Here is a 16,696-nt window from a genome sequence, read left to right as displayed (position 1 = left end):
GTTTCTGCACACCAACAACCACTTCTCCAACTCTCCAGCCACTGGGTGTCCTACAATTTAATTCAATTCTAACACAAAGTACCCAGAGTTAGTGTCAGATCCCACAGGTTTAAAGGCTTAGTCTCACAAGACTGCCCTCACTTCAGTATCCAGTCTCAAGTCCCAGGTTGCCACCTGTCGGAGCCAGCCGACAATCGATCAGGTCCAGAAACCTGTGCTGCAGGACTGAGAAAAGGAAAGACGTAACAAAGAGACAGCAAGACAAGTTGGGGTTGAGAGGGTCTCACTCTAGCCCGCAAGACGCTAGGTCAAGAGTGGACATCGAGTTTATTTCAGGCAGTTAATTTATACAAATTCAAGTGACTACCTTGTGCATTCTTGCACGTAGGCACAGGTATTGTTTTTCAGGGTACATTAATGGTGTGCACTAAAATCATTATCATAGTTTACTGTTCCATACACCAAGATTAACTGATCCCCAAAAGCTAAGATCATAGACTAAGATTATTGTTCCTTTAGGCTAACATCATAACTTTTAAACTAGCATCGTGACTCGTGTATAATTTTAACTCAGGTGATTGTTCTTTAAGTAAAGATCACTAACTTGTGTGCCAATTGTATCTCTCTTTCTAAAAGTCTCTTGTGACTTAATGGCTCAGGATGTTCCTCAGGCACTTAGCGCACCTGGTGCATTCTTCAAAGGGGTGGCGGAACAGAGATTGTTCTGACTCAATTGACCTTTGAGCCGGGCGCCCCGCACTGTGGGAGTTTAGGCCCAACCTTTGTGCTCGGCAGCCTCAATCTCAGAGCCTGGCGCCCTGCACTTTGGGGTTTTACGCCCAGTTTCTGTGCTCGGCAGCCCTCAGTCACGAGTGGCTCCCCGCAGCCACCTGTACTTCTGACCAACCAGCTATAGACTAGGAGTTCCCATGACTCCATCTTCAAGTTTGATGATTTGCTAGAGTGAATCACAGAACTCAGAGAAACACTTTGCTTGCATTCACTGATTTATTATCAAGGATATAATTTAGAACCTCCAGATGGAAGAGATGTCTAGGATGCATGGGCGAAATATGGCAGGGAGGAGTGGTGTGGAGCATCCGTGCCCTGTCTGGGCGCACTACCCTCCCAGCACCTCAGTGTTCACCAACCAGGAAGCTCTCTGTAGTTTAGGGGATTTTGTTACATAGACATGATTGATTAGATCATTGAACATCGGTGATTGAACTCAACTTCCAGTCTCTCTCCTCTCTCCGGAGGTCAGGGGATGACACCGAATGTTCCAACAGTCTAATCACTCCTTGGTCTTTTTTGGAGACTAGCTCCTATCCTGCAGCTAAGAAAGGGGTCTCCAGCCACTAGTCACCTAATTAGCATGCAAAAGACACTCTTATCACCCCAGAGATTCCAAGGGTTCTAGGAACCATATACCAGGAACCAGGGATAAAGACCAAATATATATTATTATGCCACATACTACATACTATATGATTTCATTTATTCCATTCTGGAAAATGCAAAACTATAGGGAACAGAAATTAGATCAGTGGCTGCCAGGGGCTATAGTTAGGGGAAGGGGACTGACTGCAAAGGAGCAGAAGGGAATTATTTTGGCTGTTCACAATGTTCTATAGTAGAGTGGTAGTTTTTTGACTAAATACCTTTGTCAAAATTCATTAAACTTTACTCTCATAAAAGAGATTTGTACAGTATATCTTAATAAATGGGACTTCAAATAAAAGCTATCTCCTCCTGTCACCTTTTGCAAATCCCCTGCCCCTAAAGGATGTGACATATTTATTATGACTGATGTAAAGGAAGGAAATGAAAGTTCCATCAGTGAACACCTGGTATAAGCTGTACACAAATGTCAACTGTCCATGATAAGCACCAGCAATAGGACATGATTCAGTAGACTTTTTTCAGGTATCTTTGGTCCAAAGCTTCTGTTTATCCCTGATTTGAGCCTTAAAGTTTCTCCTCTTTGGGTCCTTCTACGCCTTTTGATTCTGGAGATTCTGCAGCTTTAGTGACTTCTTTTGGTTCCATCTTTTTGCTCTCCTTTTTCTGATTCTCCTCTGCCTTCTGTTCTTTTGCCTCAAGTCGATAATTGATGCCCATGCCGATGAAGAGATAGATACCTGAGACAATAAGGATTGTGCCACTTGCCCAGTATGTGTATTTGTAGTCTCTGTATATGTCATGGAGACGACCTAAAGATGTCAAAAAAAAAAAAAGTTACATGGGTAAAGTAAACAATTTTACCCTTGCCCAAATAAAGTTTAAGGATCCACTCAAAGATCCCACAAATGACAATTTAGTACAAAAAGGAACTGCTAAAAATGATCTGATCTTTTATGACATCACACTGATTTTGGATGGCCTAGCATATTCTGTCGTTTAGCAACTTGAAAATAATTAAATCTCGGCAAATTTGAACTGAGAAATACCTAGAGATCACCTAGAATCAATTTTTTCAATATACAGTGGAAAAATTTGTTGCTCAAAAGAGGTTTGGGAGTCTTACCCAAGGCCACAGAGCGATTTCCACTCTCCCAGGACAATGCTCTTTCTCTGACATCGGTGTTTCCCAAAGAGCACTCCTGTGAGCACTCATCCTATGCTAAAATATTAACAAACAGCAATACCTTTCCACCATTCTAAGTGCTTAATATTCACTACAGGAAGATTCTATCATCATTCCCGTTGTATAACATAAAAACCAAAGTTCAGAAACCTTAAGTAACTCGTCCAAGGTCACAAAGTGACCAGGTGTGTGAAATAGATTGGCTTGAAACCCACCAGGTCTGACTCAGGCCTCCACCCACAACTCTGTGCTACAGGACACCTCCCTAATGTTTCCAAAGTCAAGCAAATTTGGAAATGACATATCATAGTCTTTTCTATTAAAGCCTTTTATGAGGTCTGATAGTAAAGAAACTTACTTACTTTGGTGTTTCTAAACTTTTTTGGCCATGAAATCCTTGTTATAGTAAAATGTATTAGCATCTCTACAAACTAGTATTTCAAGGAATAAACTTTGGAAAACTCTACACCCATAAAGAATGTAATAACCAGTTCAAATAGGACTCCATACAGTTTTCCAGCTCAGGGCATCACTCACTCAGCAATGCTTATTGGGTCTCTATACACACACCAGGCACTGGGTCCACTAGGCCCTGAGTTAAGGGTGAGCAAAAGAGGGAACATCCATACAGTTCAGTGGAGAGGAAAAATGTTAACCCAGTAAGTGCACAGACTGTGACAAGTGCTACAGAGAAGGTCTGAGAGCAGAGAATAGGAGATTGAGGCCAGCAAGTAGGGTCAGGAGGGCTTTTCTTAAAGTGTAAATAAACTTTGCCAAGACTTACAGGAGGATAGGAGTTATCTGGGAGAAAGGAGATGGGAAAAGTATCCAGGCAGAGAAGAGCTCGTGCAGAGGCAGATGGTAGGAGAAAGCAGAGGGTGTGAGAGGGGAAGCAGAGAGAGCAGACTGAGTGGTGGGAATGAGGCTGGAGAGGTGGGTGGGCCAGGCCATGCAGAGCCTTGCGGGCCATGGTAGGGAATCTAATCTTCACCCTGAGACGTGGGAAGCAACTCGAGTGTTTCAGGAGATTAAAGAGCAGCTAGAGTGGACATGGGTGAAGTCAGAAGGCTACTGCTAGGAGCAGCCCAGAGAGAAGGCAGGTTTGGGTAAGAGTGGTAGTTGTGATGTAGAAATATGGGCAGATTAGAAAGAGATTTAGGAGGTAAAACTCGACAGGACTTGGAATCTCCTTGAGTATAGGGAGGAGAGAGGGGGATAAGTTTTGAAAAGTCAGTAGTGGATCTTCTTTTATGTTGCCTTCTTACTTTATAGCGCATAATCTCAAAAGCATGAGTCACATCCGGAGGAAGCCCAAATCATTGCTGTATTTTGTATTAATGATAATTTAAAAATATAAATCATTTAGCATTCTTAAAAGAATAATACATCAAGTTTTATGGTCACTTACTAGCTGTGTGATCTTGGGCAAGTTATTTTGCTTTTAGAAGTCTCAATTCCTTTATTTATAAAGTGGGGACAGTCCTACATCACAGACTTGTAATATAGAATATAGAAAATGATTAGGACAGTCCCTGGTATACTGTAAGCCCTTACCTGGTACCTATTGTTATTATTTTAAATATTACTGCTGATATAAATTCCATAATTAAGAGAAATCACCAACAGTATTTTAAAGGTGGAGTATAATACATTTTTCTACAATAAATACATTTGGTTTCTCTATGAGAAAAAATATTTCAATAAATGCTTACGTTTGTAATAGTTTTTTATTCCCCTTTCAGCTTGATGATTCACTTTAATTTATTTCCAAAAGTATTTGAGCAATTATGCTCCATGTGTCAGCATGGAGGGTACAGAAATGAGAAAGACTAGCCCTCTGGCATCAGCAGCTCACTGATTTCTGCTTTCTATCATCTTCCAATCTTCCATACCTGTTTTATGTTAACCGAACCACAGAAATAGGGAGACATACTATACCTAAAAGCGGTGGCCCCAGGAGGATAGGACAGCATTCCACAATGGTCATCAATCCCACAGCACTGGAGAACCTCTGGGGTCCAATGAGGTCCATCAGCGTTTCAAACAATACGGAGCCAAGCCACCCAAAAGCAAATCCAAGGAATCCCGCATAGGCACAAAACCCAAGATAGCTGGAGGAGAAAGGTACTAGCATATGACACATTCCGTATACAATAATAGAAGCAGCAAAAAAATACTGAATTCGAGGTCTTACACAGTTTGTGTTGGCTACAAATCCCATAAGAGGTCTGGCTACCATGTCAACAAAAGCCAGAATAGTAAGAAGGAAGGCAGCCTTCTCATCAGAGTAATGCTGACTCTTGGCATAATTACTAAGAAAGACTAAAGGTGTAGCCAGTGCAAAAGCCATTACCGTATTCCCAGAGAGGTACAGTAAAAAGCCTCTGTGCTTGAACAGGGATAAGTCCAGAAGTTTGCTTACTGTTTGAAAAACTGATTGTTTCTCTTTTGGGGGATTTCTGCCATTAACTTCTGTATTTGTATCACTTGCCCCCTTTTTCGCGTCAGATCTTCCAGCTTCCTGCTGGGATTCCTTAGATCTTTCTTTCCCTGCAGTGTTTGGCTTGGGCTCTACTGGTCTCATCAGGGCTCCAGCCACACAGCAGTTTAGTAGGATGCCCCCAAGAATTAGGAAGCTTCCTCTCCAGCCAAAGTGAGCAAAAAGGGTCTGGTTGAGGGGGGCCAGGGCAGAGAGGAACACAGGACTGCCTGACATGGCCAGTCCGTTTGCCAGTGGTCGCCTCTTATAGAAGTACTTGCCAATCATGGTCAGAGCTGGATTCAAGTTGAAGGCAAGCCCAAGACCTGGGGAGGAGGGGAACCACAATCACATACTGTAATAAATGTCAAAAATATATTTGGTATTAATTAATCAGGCAGAGAAACTGAATGGAAAGAGGTCAAAATCATCAGAGGCTATTATAACCAGTAGATCATTACGTGGACAGTTATCAAATAAATATAGACATAAAGTCTCTTTTTGCAGTAAATACTAGGTTTATAATATAAAAATTTATATTATGAAAAAGAACTTTTTACTTTAGCAACAAAAACACAATAAATCTAAGATCCTTTGTCTAATTTCATATCTTTTGCTTTCCTGAGGCATAGAGAATTAAAAACAAAAAGGAGAGAAGATAAATCTTCTAAACTCAGAAAGCAAACCAGGAGGAGGAGCAGAGGGAGAGGAAGGGCAAGAGGGGGAGGGGGAAGAGAAAATATTTTTGGACAGTAAAACACAACACTGTCAAGATGCTAACAGTATCTTAGGAAAGCCATTCATTTAACGTAATGTCTATGAAAATTTCAATGTAATTTATTTTTCAAATGGGGTAAAATGACTCTAAAATACACCCAGAGAACAAATGCATTAGAAATATTGGAAAAGGATAAATAATTGGTGGCACCTACCCTAACAGATATATAAATATATTAGGACAGTGTGGCACTTGTTCAAAATTAGAAAAATTGATCAATAAAGGTGGGTGGAAAGTCCAGAATTAGAACCAAAAGATACATTTAAATTAATAGGGAAAGGATGGATTTTTCAGTCAATGGGGCTGGGACAATTAACTATCCTAATAGCCTCTTAAGTGGTCTCCCAACCTTGGTTCCCTACTAGGTAAACCAGATTTGGATGCTCACCCATTTCAATCTCTCTAATGACTGCCCATCCATAACTTTTCATTCTGGGTTAGGAGGCCCCATGATTTGGCGCTAATTTGCCTCCTTGCCCTCATCTCAGTCTATTCCTACTTGTGCTAAGTGTTAAACTGTTCCTCTAGATTTTCACAAAGCCTCCTGCTTGGTTATCATCCAGATCTCAATCACCACCTCTGAGAAGCCTTCCCTTTAGGGACCATTCAGTTCCTCTCTATCAAAATTCTCTGTTCTAAGTCTTTGCAAAGCACTCATTACTACCTGATAGTTTTCTTATTTATTCATTTATTTGTTGGTCTGTTTATTGTTTACTTCTCTCCAATGAAGAGCAGTAATCTTGCCTATCATTTTGGTCTCCCCACAGAGCTTGGACAATGCCTGGCATATAGCTAGGGACTCAATAAATGTTTGTGGACTGAATTAACAAATGGAAAAATGAACAGGCTGAATAACCATGTGGGAACAAAGTTTTAGTCCTTCCTTACTTTATTTAAATATTCCAGATGAATTAAAATATTTAAATGTTAAAAAATGTAATTAATGTGGTAAAAGGACAGATTCAAAAACATAAAACCCATTATTGGCCTTATCTCAGGTCCTGCAGGTGGGACTGTAAATTATTATAACTTTTCTAAAAGAGATATTTGGCCAATTGTATTGAAAACCTTTTCCTCTAGTAATTCCACTTCTATAAATTTATCCAAAGGAAATGATCATTTTCACAAAGACGTATACAGAAGTACTATCATACAAATACTGTTTATTAATAGTGAAAAAATATAAACAATTTAAAATGTCCTTTGATTAGATAATGGTGAAATAAATTATGGTATATCCATCTACCCCATGAAAAAATAATTGCGGCTAAAGTATATTTACTGAGATGGGGAAACAATGTACATGATGTATTAGTAAGTATAACAAAAAACTGGGTACAAACATAGTCTCATCCTTTTTTGTTCTAAAAATTCTATGTGTGCGCACAGGAAAATGAGTGGATAGGGCATCAAAATATTAATGGTAGTTTTCTTGAATCTATAGAGCTATGGGTGTCAATAATACTTATATTCAGCAGTTTTATTTTCTTAATTTAGCTATTAGAAAGGGGAGTTTCCTCAAGTGTGCCCTTTATCCCTTGAAAATGTATCTGGCTTTTCTATCAGAAAATTCCTGCTTTGACATTCTCTCTTTCTCTAATTTGAGACAATTTCTTCTTGGGCAGAAGGGGAAATGAGAGGGAATAGCTAATGACCTCCCTTTCAACAACTTTTTAACCTATCACCACTGTCTTCTTTCTTAAGATGAAAAAAGAAAGACAGAAAAGAGAAGAAAAAAGGACAAGAGAGGAAAGGAAAAAAAAATAAAAGAAGCTCTCTTTAATGTGTTTATTCAATAAAAATGCCATTAAGGGCCACAACGTTTTTTAAAGGCTCGCTTTTCTGGTTCTATTAAATTAACATATTACCAGCTCTAAAAAATAGTGATCCTGTAATTTTTCTAACAAAGAACTTTCATTTTTCAAAATAATTGGCAAATGAAAGCTACAAATAGTCCACATAAAAATTAATGATTGAAAATAACATCAGTAGCGACTCACCTACAATGACTCCGACACACCAGTAAAGTTCCTTCATGGTGTTACAGAAAGAAGCCGCAATCAAGCCACAGCCTGACAAGCAGCCGCCAATAATTATGACTGGACGACTGCCGTATTTATTCACCAGGATACTGCTGATAGGACCTAGGAGAGAACAAACAGCTTAGAACATAAAGGAGGAGCCTGGCCCCCACATCCACACCTGCACATGGCATTACTGACATGACAGGATGCCACCCCGCAAAATAAACAGATAAAACAGAAGGCAGTGGTAAGGAATACTGCTTTCTATCTTCACTTCAGAGTCACAGGTTTGTGTAATGGAAAAAATATAGTAATGCTTGTATCTTCTACATACCTAGAACATACAAGATGGATTTTAACTGAAGTATGAAAGACCATAATCCAACTCTTTGGAAGCAAAAGAGGCTGAAAATACCCTAATTATAAGTGTTTATATGATTCTTCATGTATCTAGGATATTATCCACAGAAATGGAGGATGTTTGCTCTGTGTAAAATTTTTTAAACAGTCATCTAGAGCAAACACACACGAATGACAAAATGTATGTATGAGCAGGTCTGATCAAACTTCTGACTTCAGTGCATACTTAAAAACTAGCTACAATGTATTGTTTCTCACAGAAAACCATAACAAAATCAAAACAGAACTACAAAACAAGAATGCCTACCATCACCACTTTTCTTCAACATTATACTGGAGGTCCGAGCCAGCGCAGTAAGACAGGGGGGAAAAGGTGTAAGGAAAGGAAGAAACCAAACTATCAGTATTTGCAGAAGATTAGTTTGTCTACTAAAAATTTTGAAATAAATCTACCAAAAACTATCGGGAATAACAAGAGTTTAGCAAGTTTACAGGAGATATGATTAAAATACAAATATCAACTACCTTTTTATACACCAGCAGCCAACACAAAATACATTTTTAAAGAAAGGTATCCTTTATAATGACACCTGTTCTATATTATAACTGACCTAACAGAGCACACAGTTGCTATGTAGCTTTTATTGTTAAAGGGAATGAAAAATATGACTCTAATCACATAACTCCAAGAACTCACATTTTAAATATCTCACTGATAAAGACATAGAACAAAAAGTACCTAATATGGAGCTTTTATCTACCTACTGACAGTTAAAAGAGCAGCTCTTCACGGGTACTTACCTCCAGCATACATGACAGCAAACACGATGGAAGACAACCATGACACTTCGCTGGTGCTGGCTTTAAATATTTCTTCAATTTCTTTGTAAAATACAGAAATAGATTTGCCAAATGCACAAGAGAAGCCGATGGAAATGAAAGCTCCAACAACCACTGCCCACCCCCAGCCTCCATCTGGGGGGGTGTATCCAACTGGACCGCTGCCTGATGGTGGCATTGTAAGTAAAGGTGAATTCTAAAACGCAGTTAGATTCCAGATATCTAAAGGGGATAAAATTAAAGTAGTGCAGAACAAGTAGGTCAGTAACAAAGCACTTTCAGGAAATCCCTTACACTTATGTAATGAATGAATAAGTAAATGCATATAGCAATTTTCAAAGTAAAAGACCATTTCAAACATTATTTTCTCATTTAATGGGCTGGAAAGTTAGCTCAGTAAAGTTTGCTTTTCATCCAGCTGCTTAGATTTATTTTTTTTCCTGTTATGTGACTAGAAAGATTCCCGAATGATGGCTGACCAATACAGTTTAAATCTGCAAAATGAATCCTAATATTAGAAGCTAGTAGTTCAAACCAAAGATTCCTCCTTTTCTTCTTAAGCCCCAGCATTAGTGAAAACATAGTAAGATAAAGGACGTGATTATGAATTACTAGCAGGTGGGAGAGGTTGAGAACAGGTCTACCAGTCTACTTCAGAGAAATTCAGTTCTCCTTTGATTTACTTAAACCAGCTTCTATTTTATGTCAAAATTAACCCTTCAAAAATATGTCATCATACTCATTTCTGGCCACCCTAACACTACCTGGAGTGGTATATATAGCACAGTGTTAATATTGTACAGGTCAACCATGACAATATCATTTTATTATTATATTGCTTAATCTTTAATACAAACCCTACCTTCCTACCCATAGAAGTCACTTTTAAATAGCTCACCTTCTAACTAAATACTTCAATATAGTTTAGAAAAGTGATCTTGTAGTGATTTTAAAAAACAACTTTCAAGAAAAGTTCTGCTTAAGAAGCTCAAAGACTTTTTTTTATATAAAACTATAGAAGTAAAGTTTCTAAAAGCTTTATAAAATTAAACGTTCCCAGGGTTTGCACAACATTTGTTAGATTTATGCCAAGTTAGTTTTTATTACTCTTATAGATGGTAATTTTAAAAAATCATTTTCTGTTAGTTGCTGGTGTATAAAGACAATTAATTTGTTTAAATAATAGCTTTATTGAGATATAATTCACATATCATAAAATTCACTTTTAAAGTTTACATTTCAGTGGTTTTTAGTATATTCACAAAACTGTACTGCTATCATCACTAATTTCAGAACATTTTCATCATCCCTGAAAGAAATCCTATACCCGTTAGCAGTTACATTTAGTCCTGACATTATTTTTCATGGTATTGTAAATTGAACTGTTTTCTTAATTTTACTTTTGGATCTTTCATTGCTAGTGTATAGAAATACAATTGATATTTGTATGTTAGTTTTGCAACCTGCAAACTTTCTGAACTCATTTTTTAGTTCTAATAGACTCACGCATGTTATGTGTGTGGATTCTTTAGGATTTTCTATTTATAAGACCATGTCATCAGGGATAGTTTTACATCTTCCTTTATCATCTGGCTGCTTTTATTTCTTTTCATTGCCTAATTTTGCTGGATAAAACCTCCAGTACATTGTTAAATGAATGTGGTGAAAGTGGACATCTTTGTCTTTTATCTGATCTTAGAGGGGAAGGTTTCAGTATTTTACCGTTAATTATGATGTTAGCGGTGGTTCTGTGTAGATGCCCTTTATTAGGTTTGGGAAGTTTCCCTTCCCGTTCCTAGTTGTTGAGTATTTTTTTTTTTAATTACAAAAGCTGTTGGATTTTAGCAAATGCTTTGTTAATTGTCCATTAAGATGATCTTGTGGTTTTGGGCCTTTATTCCATTCATATGGTATAGTTTGACTGATTTTTGTATGTTGAACCACTTATGAATTCCTGCACTCCTGAGATAAGTACCAGTCTGTTATGATATATAACACATTTTATATGTTGTTGAATTCTGTTTGCTCATACCTTGTTGAGGATTTTTGCATCCACATTTATAAGGGATAATGGTTTGCAGTTTTCGTCTCTTGTGATGTCTTCATCTGGTTTTGGCATCCGGATAATTCTGGCTTCAGAGAACAAGTTGGGAAATGTTCCCTCCTCTTTTGTTTTTTGGAAGAGCTTGTAAAAGAGTGGTGTTAGTTCCTTAAATGTTTCAAAGAATTCACCGATGACGTTGTCTGGGCTTTGGGTTTTCTTTGTGAGCAGTCTTTGATGATACGGCAATCTCTTCACTTGCTGTAAGTATATTTGGATCATCTCTATCTACTTGAGTCATTTGATAGTTTCTGTTTTTCTAGAAATTCATTCATTTCATTTAGGTTATCTAATTTGTTGGTGTGCAATTGTTTATAGTATTTCTTTATAATCTTTTAAAAAATTTCTGTAGGGTCAGTAGTGATATCCGAAGAGTTTAACCAACAATAATATTAGAGGGAACAGCCCCCAAAGACTAGCCTCACTTCTAACAACAACTGCAAGTTTTGAGGGGGTGGTTAGAGGTAGTGGGGTGGGTTTCCAAAACAGGTTGGGTAATTCAACAGAAGGACTCACAGAATTCACTGACGCTATTATGCTCATGACTTATTACATGGAAAGGACACAGGTTAAAATTAGCTACAGGAAGAGATGCACAGGGCAGTTTGGAAGAGGTCCAAATGTGGAGCTTCTGATCATCCTCTCCCCACAAAGTCGTGGGAAACATTACCTTCTCCCAGTCACAATGTGTGACAATAGAGAGCATCACCAACCAGGGAAGCTCACCTCAGCCTTCAGTGTCTAGAGTTTTTAGTGGGGCTTGATCACATACTGCCCACATGGCTGACTTTTAGTCTCCAGCCCCTACCAGAGGGTGGCCTAAAATCTTTAGTCTCCAGCTCTTTTAGAGATTGGACGTAAGAAGATATGGCTAATGGGCCCAGGCAAACAAAGACACTCCTCTCAGGTGGAACTTTTCAGAGACCTAGAGATCATATTCCAGTAGCCAAGGGCAAAGGCCAGACCTCTCTATTGGTGAGGTGAATTCTTCACTATACATAATGTATTCTCTTTCATTTCTGATTTTGGTAATTGAGCCTTCTCTCTCTCTCTTCTTGGTTGGTCTCGCTAAAATTTTGTCAGTTTTATTGACCTTTTCAAAGAAACTTTTGATTTTATTGGTTTTTCTCTATTGTTTTTATATTTTCTAGTTCATTTATTTCTGTTCTAATCTTTATTATTTCCTTCCTTCTATTTGCTTTGCATTTAATTTGCCTTTTTCCCCCCTAATTCCTAATGGTAAAAGTTTCAGTTATGGATTTGAGATCTTTGTTCTTTTTAAATATAGATGTATTTAGCCATAGATTTCCCTCTAAGCACTGTTCTAGCTATATTCCACAAATTTTGGTACTTTGTCATTTTGTTTTCATTCATATCAATGTGTTTTCTAATTTCCTTTATGATTTATTCTTTGAACCATTGGTTATATAGGAATGTGTTGTTCATTTCCACATATTTGCTCACTTCTGAAATTTTTTGTTGATTTCTGATTTTATTGCATTGTGATCAGAGAACATACCCAGTCCTTTTAAATTTACTGAGACTTGTTTTATGGCCTAGTCCTGGAAAATGTTCCATGTATACTTGAGAAGATGTGTATTCTGCCATTGTTGGGTAAAGTGTTCTGTGGATTAAGTTTACTTGGTTTGTACTTGATATGTACTTGGTTGTTCAAGTCTTCAATTTCCTAGTTGATTTTCTGCCTACTTGTTCTACTGAAGTTCTGTTGAAATCTTCAACTACTATTACTGAATTATCTGTTTACTCCTTTTAATTTCATCAGTTTTTGCTTCATGTATTTTGGGGCTCTGTTGTTAGGTGTATATATATTTATAATTGTTATGTCTTCATAATGGATCGAACTTTAATCATTATACAATGTCCTTCTTTGTGTCTAATAACAATTTTGTCTTAAAGTCTCTTTTACCTAGGTGACTTTTAGTTAGTTTGCATGGCATATCTTTATTCATCTGTACACTCTAAACTAGTTTGTGTCTTTGAATCTATAATGTGCCTCTTGTAGCCAGCATAGAGTTGGGTCATGTTTAAAAATCCAGTCTGCCAATCACTGCTTTTTTGATTGGAGTGTTTAATCTATTTACTTTTTAAGTATTCAATTTAATTACTGATAAAGGAGGACTTAAGTCTGCCCATTTTGCTATTTGTTCTCTTTGTTTTTTTTTCTATACCTCCATCACTGCCTTCTTTTGTGTTAAATAGATATTTTTAGTGTGCCCCTTTAATTACCAAGTTGTTTCTTTTACTTTTTTGTTGTTGTTATTTTCTTAGTAGATGTCCTGTGGATTACAGTTAACATCTTAATTTAAAGCAATCTAGTATGGATTAGTACAAATTAATTGCAATAGTGTATAAAAACTTTGTTCCTTTTTCACACTACTATTGTTTTACAAATTACATTTTTATACACTGTAAGTCCATATATAATTTTATAATTATTGCTTTATGTAGTTGTTTTTTAAATCACGTAGAAGGGGAAAAAGAGTTACAAAGGAAAAAAAAACATTTATACTGTCTTTTACATTTACCTATTTAATTACCTGTACTAGTGTTCTTGATTTCTCTGTGTGGATTCAAGTTATGGATAGTGTTTGTTCAGATTCAGCCTGAAGGACACACTTTGGTATTTCTTACAGGTCAGGCTTGCTGGCAACAAATTCTCTCAGTTTTTGTTTATCTGGGAATGTCTTAATCTCTGCTTCATTTTGAAGGATAGTTTTGCTGGATACAGATTTCTTGGTTGATAATCTTTTTCTTTCAGCACTTTGAATATTTTGTCCTATTGCCTTCTGGCTTCCATGGTTTCTAAAGAAAAATTAGCTGTTAATCTTATTGAGGATACTTGGTTTGTGATGAGTTACTTTTCTTTTGTTTTCAATATTCTTTGTCTTTGTCTCAAGGATCTGTTCACTTTTCATTCATTTTTCTTTTTTTCCTCTTAGATTTGGTAATCTCAACTGATCTATATTCAAGTTCACTGACTCTTTCTTTTGCCAGCTCAAGTCTGCTTTTCAGACCCTCTTACAAATTTTTCAGTTACTGTACTTTTCAGCTCCAGAATTTCTATTTGGCTCTTTTTTTTAAAAAATATAATAACTATCTCTTTATAAATATTCTCTATTTGGTAAGACATTGTTCTCACAACTTCTTTTAGTCCTTTAGACATGGTTTTAATTTTTTGAAAAAAATTTATAATAGCTAATTTAAACCCGTTGTCTAGTACGTTCAATGTTGAGGCTTTGTTGGGGATAGTTTCTACTGAATGACTTTTCTCCCTGTGGGTAGACCATACTTTCCTGTTTCTTTGTGTGTCTCATATTTTGTTGTTGAAAACTGGACATTTAAAATAACACAATGTGGCAACCATGGAAATCAGATTCCCTCCCTCTTCAGGGTTAGTTGTTATTGCTGTTTGTTGTTCATGTTGATGATACTGCTATTGCCTTTTGTTTGCTTAATGACTTTCCTAAATAAATTCTGTGAAGTCTGTATTTTTTCTCATATGTGGCCATTGAAACCTCTGCTTGGTTAGTGATCAGCCAATGATTGGACAAAAACTTCCTTAAAATGCCTTGAATCAGTATATATACCAGGCTTCACCACAGGGTATTTGTGTATGTTGGGGCATGCTTTCAATTCTCCAGCAGGCAGCTTACACTTCTGCTTTAGCCTTCACTTCCTGCTGGTATGGAGCTTCAATGTCAGTCAAGACAGGAGATTCAGGCCTTCTCAGGTCTTCCCTGAGCATGGGCAGTCTGCACATGTGCATGACCTTCTAGCATTCTGGGAATATGTCAGAGCTTTAAAAGTTCCCAGTGGGCATCTCATTCCCCAGCTTTTCCTTTAAAGTGTATGGTCAGCTTTTTGTTTGCTCCAATTGTTTTTCCAACTCAGGCAGCTGAGATGTTAAATAATTGCCCCTGGTTGTTTTCAATAAATGCTCTGGGAAAAAGGCTGTTTGCACTGAGGAAGCTCTGAATCAGGTCAAATAAAGACAATCCCTGTAAGTGGGGGTTTCCAGGAACTGTCAGATATGTTGAATAATAATAATTCTCTAAGTATGGGCTTTTTTTTAGGGTTTCAAACCCATTCTGCCTCAAGCGGTTACTACACTGCTGATTTTCACAGCTCCTGTGATTGTGAGGTTTTTTTGCTGCTGTTTTCCATTCTACCAGAGGTGGGCAGATGAGTATAGGAATAGGTCATGTTAAAACACCACAAACCTTGCTATTCTGAGATTCAGCTGTTTCTTGAATGCATTCTTTTTGGATTACTTCAAGCCTTTGGTTAATTTTTGAGTTTTTTAAAAATTGATTTTAATAATTCTTGCCAATGTTCTTACTGCTTTTATGAAAGAACACAATTTCACAGGACCTTATCCATTCTAGAAGTACCACTACAATTGATTTCTGTATACAGTAGTCCCCCTTTATTTCCAGTTTTGCTTTCTGCAGTTTCAGTTACCCATGGTCAGCTGCAGTCTGAAAATATTAAATGGAAACTTCTAGAAGTAAACAATTCATAAGTTTTAAACTGCATGCTATTCCGAGTAGCATGATGAATCTCATGCCATCCAGCTCCTTCCTGCCTGGGATGTGAATCATTCTTGTGCTGGCATATCTATGTTATATATGCTACAGCTCATTAGTTACTTAGTTGCCACCTCAGTTATCAGATCATCATGGAATCACAGTACTTGTATTCAAGTAACCCTTATTTTACTTAATAGGTAAAATAATGCATATAGTGTTTCATCATCAAGAAAAGTACTCCAGAATTTGGCAGATACACTATCAGATTTAGGGTAGCATTTTTCCTTTCATCTGAGCAAGTAGTGAATAACATTTATAGGTTTTTTTTTTAACCTGTTAAACCACCCTTGCATTCCTAGAATATGCCCAACTTGGTCACAACATACACCTTTAAAAACATATCTAAATTAATTAGTATTTTTTGGACTTTTTTGAAATGTGTCCATAAGGCATTTGGAAATATAATTTTCTCTTCTCATATTGACCTTTTCTGATTTCAATATCAATTTTAGGAGAAGAGGCAAGATGGCGGAGTAGAAGGACGCTCGTAAGTCACCCTCTCCCACAAATACACCAAGACCCACATCTACAGACCCACTCAGCCAACCAGAGCACCTGCGGAACTCTGACAGAACATCGCCCTCTTTGAAAGATAAAGACGCCAAAAATCTGGTAGGAGAAAAGGAAAAAGGAAAGAACAAAAGGCAAAGCAGCGCGGGACGGGTTCCGCGGGGAGGGAGTGGCAAAGGAGGACTGGCGCTCGCTTGCTGGGTCTCCCCTCTCCAACTGAGAGGCCAGCGGGACGCAGGGGGAGCCTCTGAGGCTCAGATCTGTACAGAGCAGCCCTTGTCTGACAGAACTAAGTTAAACGGGCACAGAGCGTCCCCCCGACACCCAGCCTGAGACGCGGGCCGGCAGCGGCGGGCAGGGCCAGGCTGCACAAGCCGGGCGGAGGACGGGGGCGGCTGCACGGAGGC

At 37.8% G+C, this 16,696-nt stretch overlaps 1 protein-coding gene across 2 annotated transcripts in view; it reads right to left on the bottom strand.

Moving 5' to 3' along the window:
* Positions 1-266: 266 nt before the first annotated feature.
* The window catches only part of LOC102524656 (monocarboxylate transporter 1), a 29,759-nt gene continuing 13,329 nt past the window's right edge, over positions 267-16,696 (bottom strand). Inside the window, exons 3-7 of one of the 2 annotated variants that reach the window (XM_072968003.1) lie at positions 9,030-9,290; positions 8,536-8,561; positions 7,845-7,988; positions 4,526-5,392; positions 267-2,213 (exon numbers count right to left, since the gene is read on the bottom strand). In XM_072968003.1, the coding sequence (XP_072824104.1) occupies positions 1,969-2,213; positions 4,526-5,392; positions 7,845-7,988; positions 8,536-8,561; positions 9,030-9,070 (1,323 nt within the window). In that variant the 5' untranslated portion in view covers positions 9,071-9,290 and the 3' untranslated portion in view covers positions 267-1,968. Of the gene's footprint in view, positions 2,214-4,525; positions 5,393-7,844; positions 7,989-8,535; positions 8,562-9,029; positions 9,291-13,794; positions 13,993-16,696 lie in introns of those variants that run through there. The other variant, XR_012075903.1, reaches the window with a different exon arrangement.

This window comes from Vicugna pacos, chromosome 9, assembly GCF_048564905.1.
Source record: "Vicugna pacos chromosome 9, VicPac4, whole genome shotgun sequence".
In the NCBI taxonomy this organism is placed as follows: Eukaryota; Metazoa; Chordata; class Mammalia; order Artiodactyla; family Camelidae; genus Vicugna; species Vicugna pacos.
This window is presented reverse-complemented; position numbering and strand designations above follow the sequence as displayed.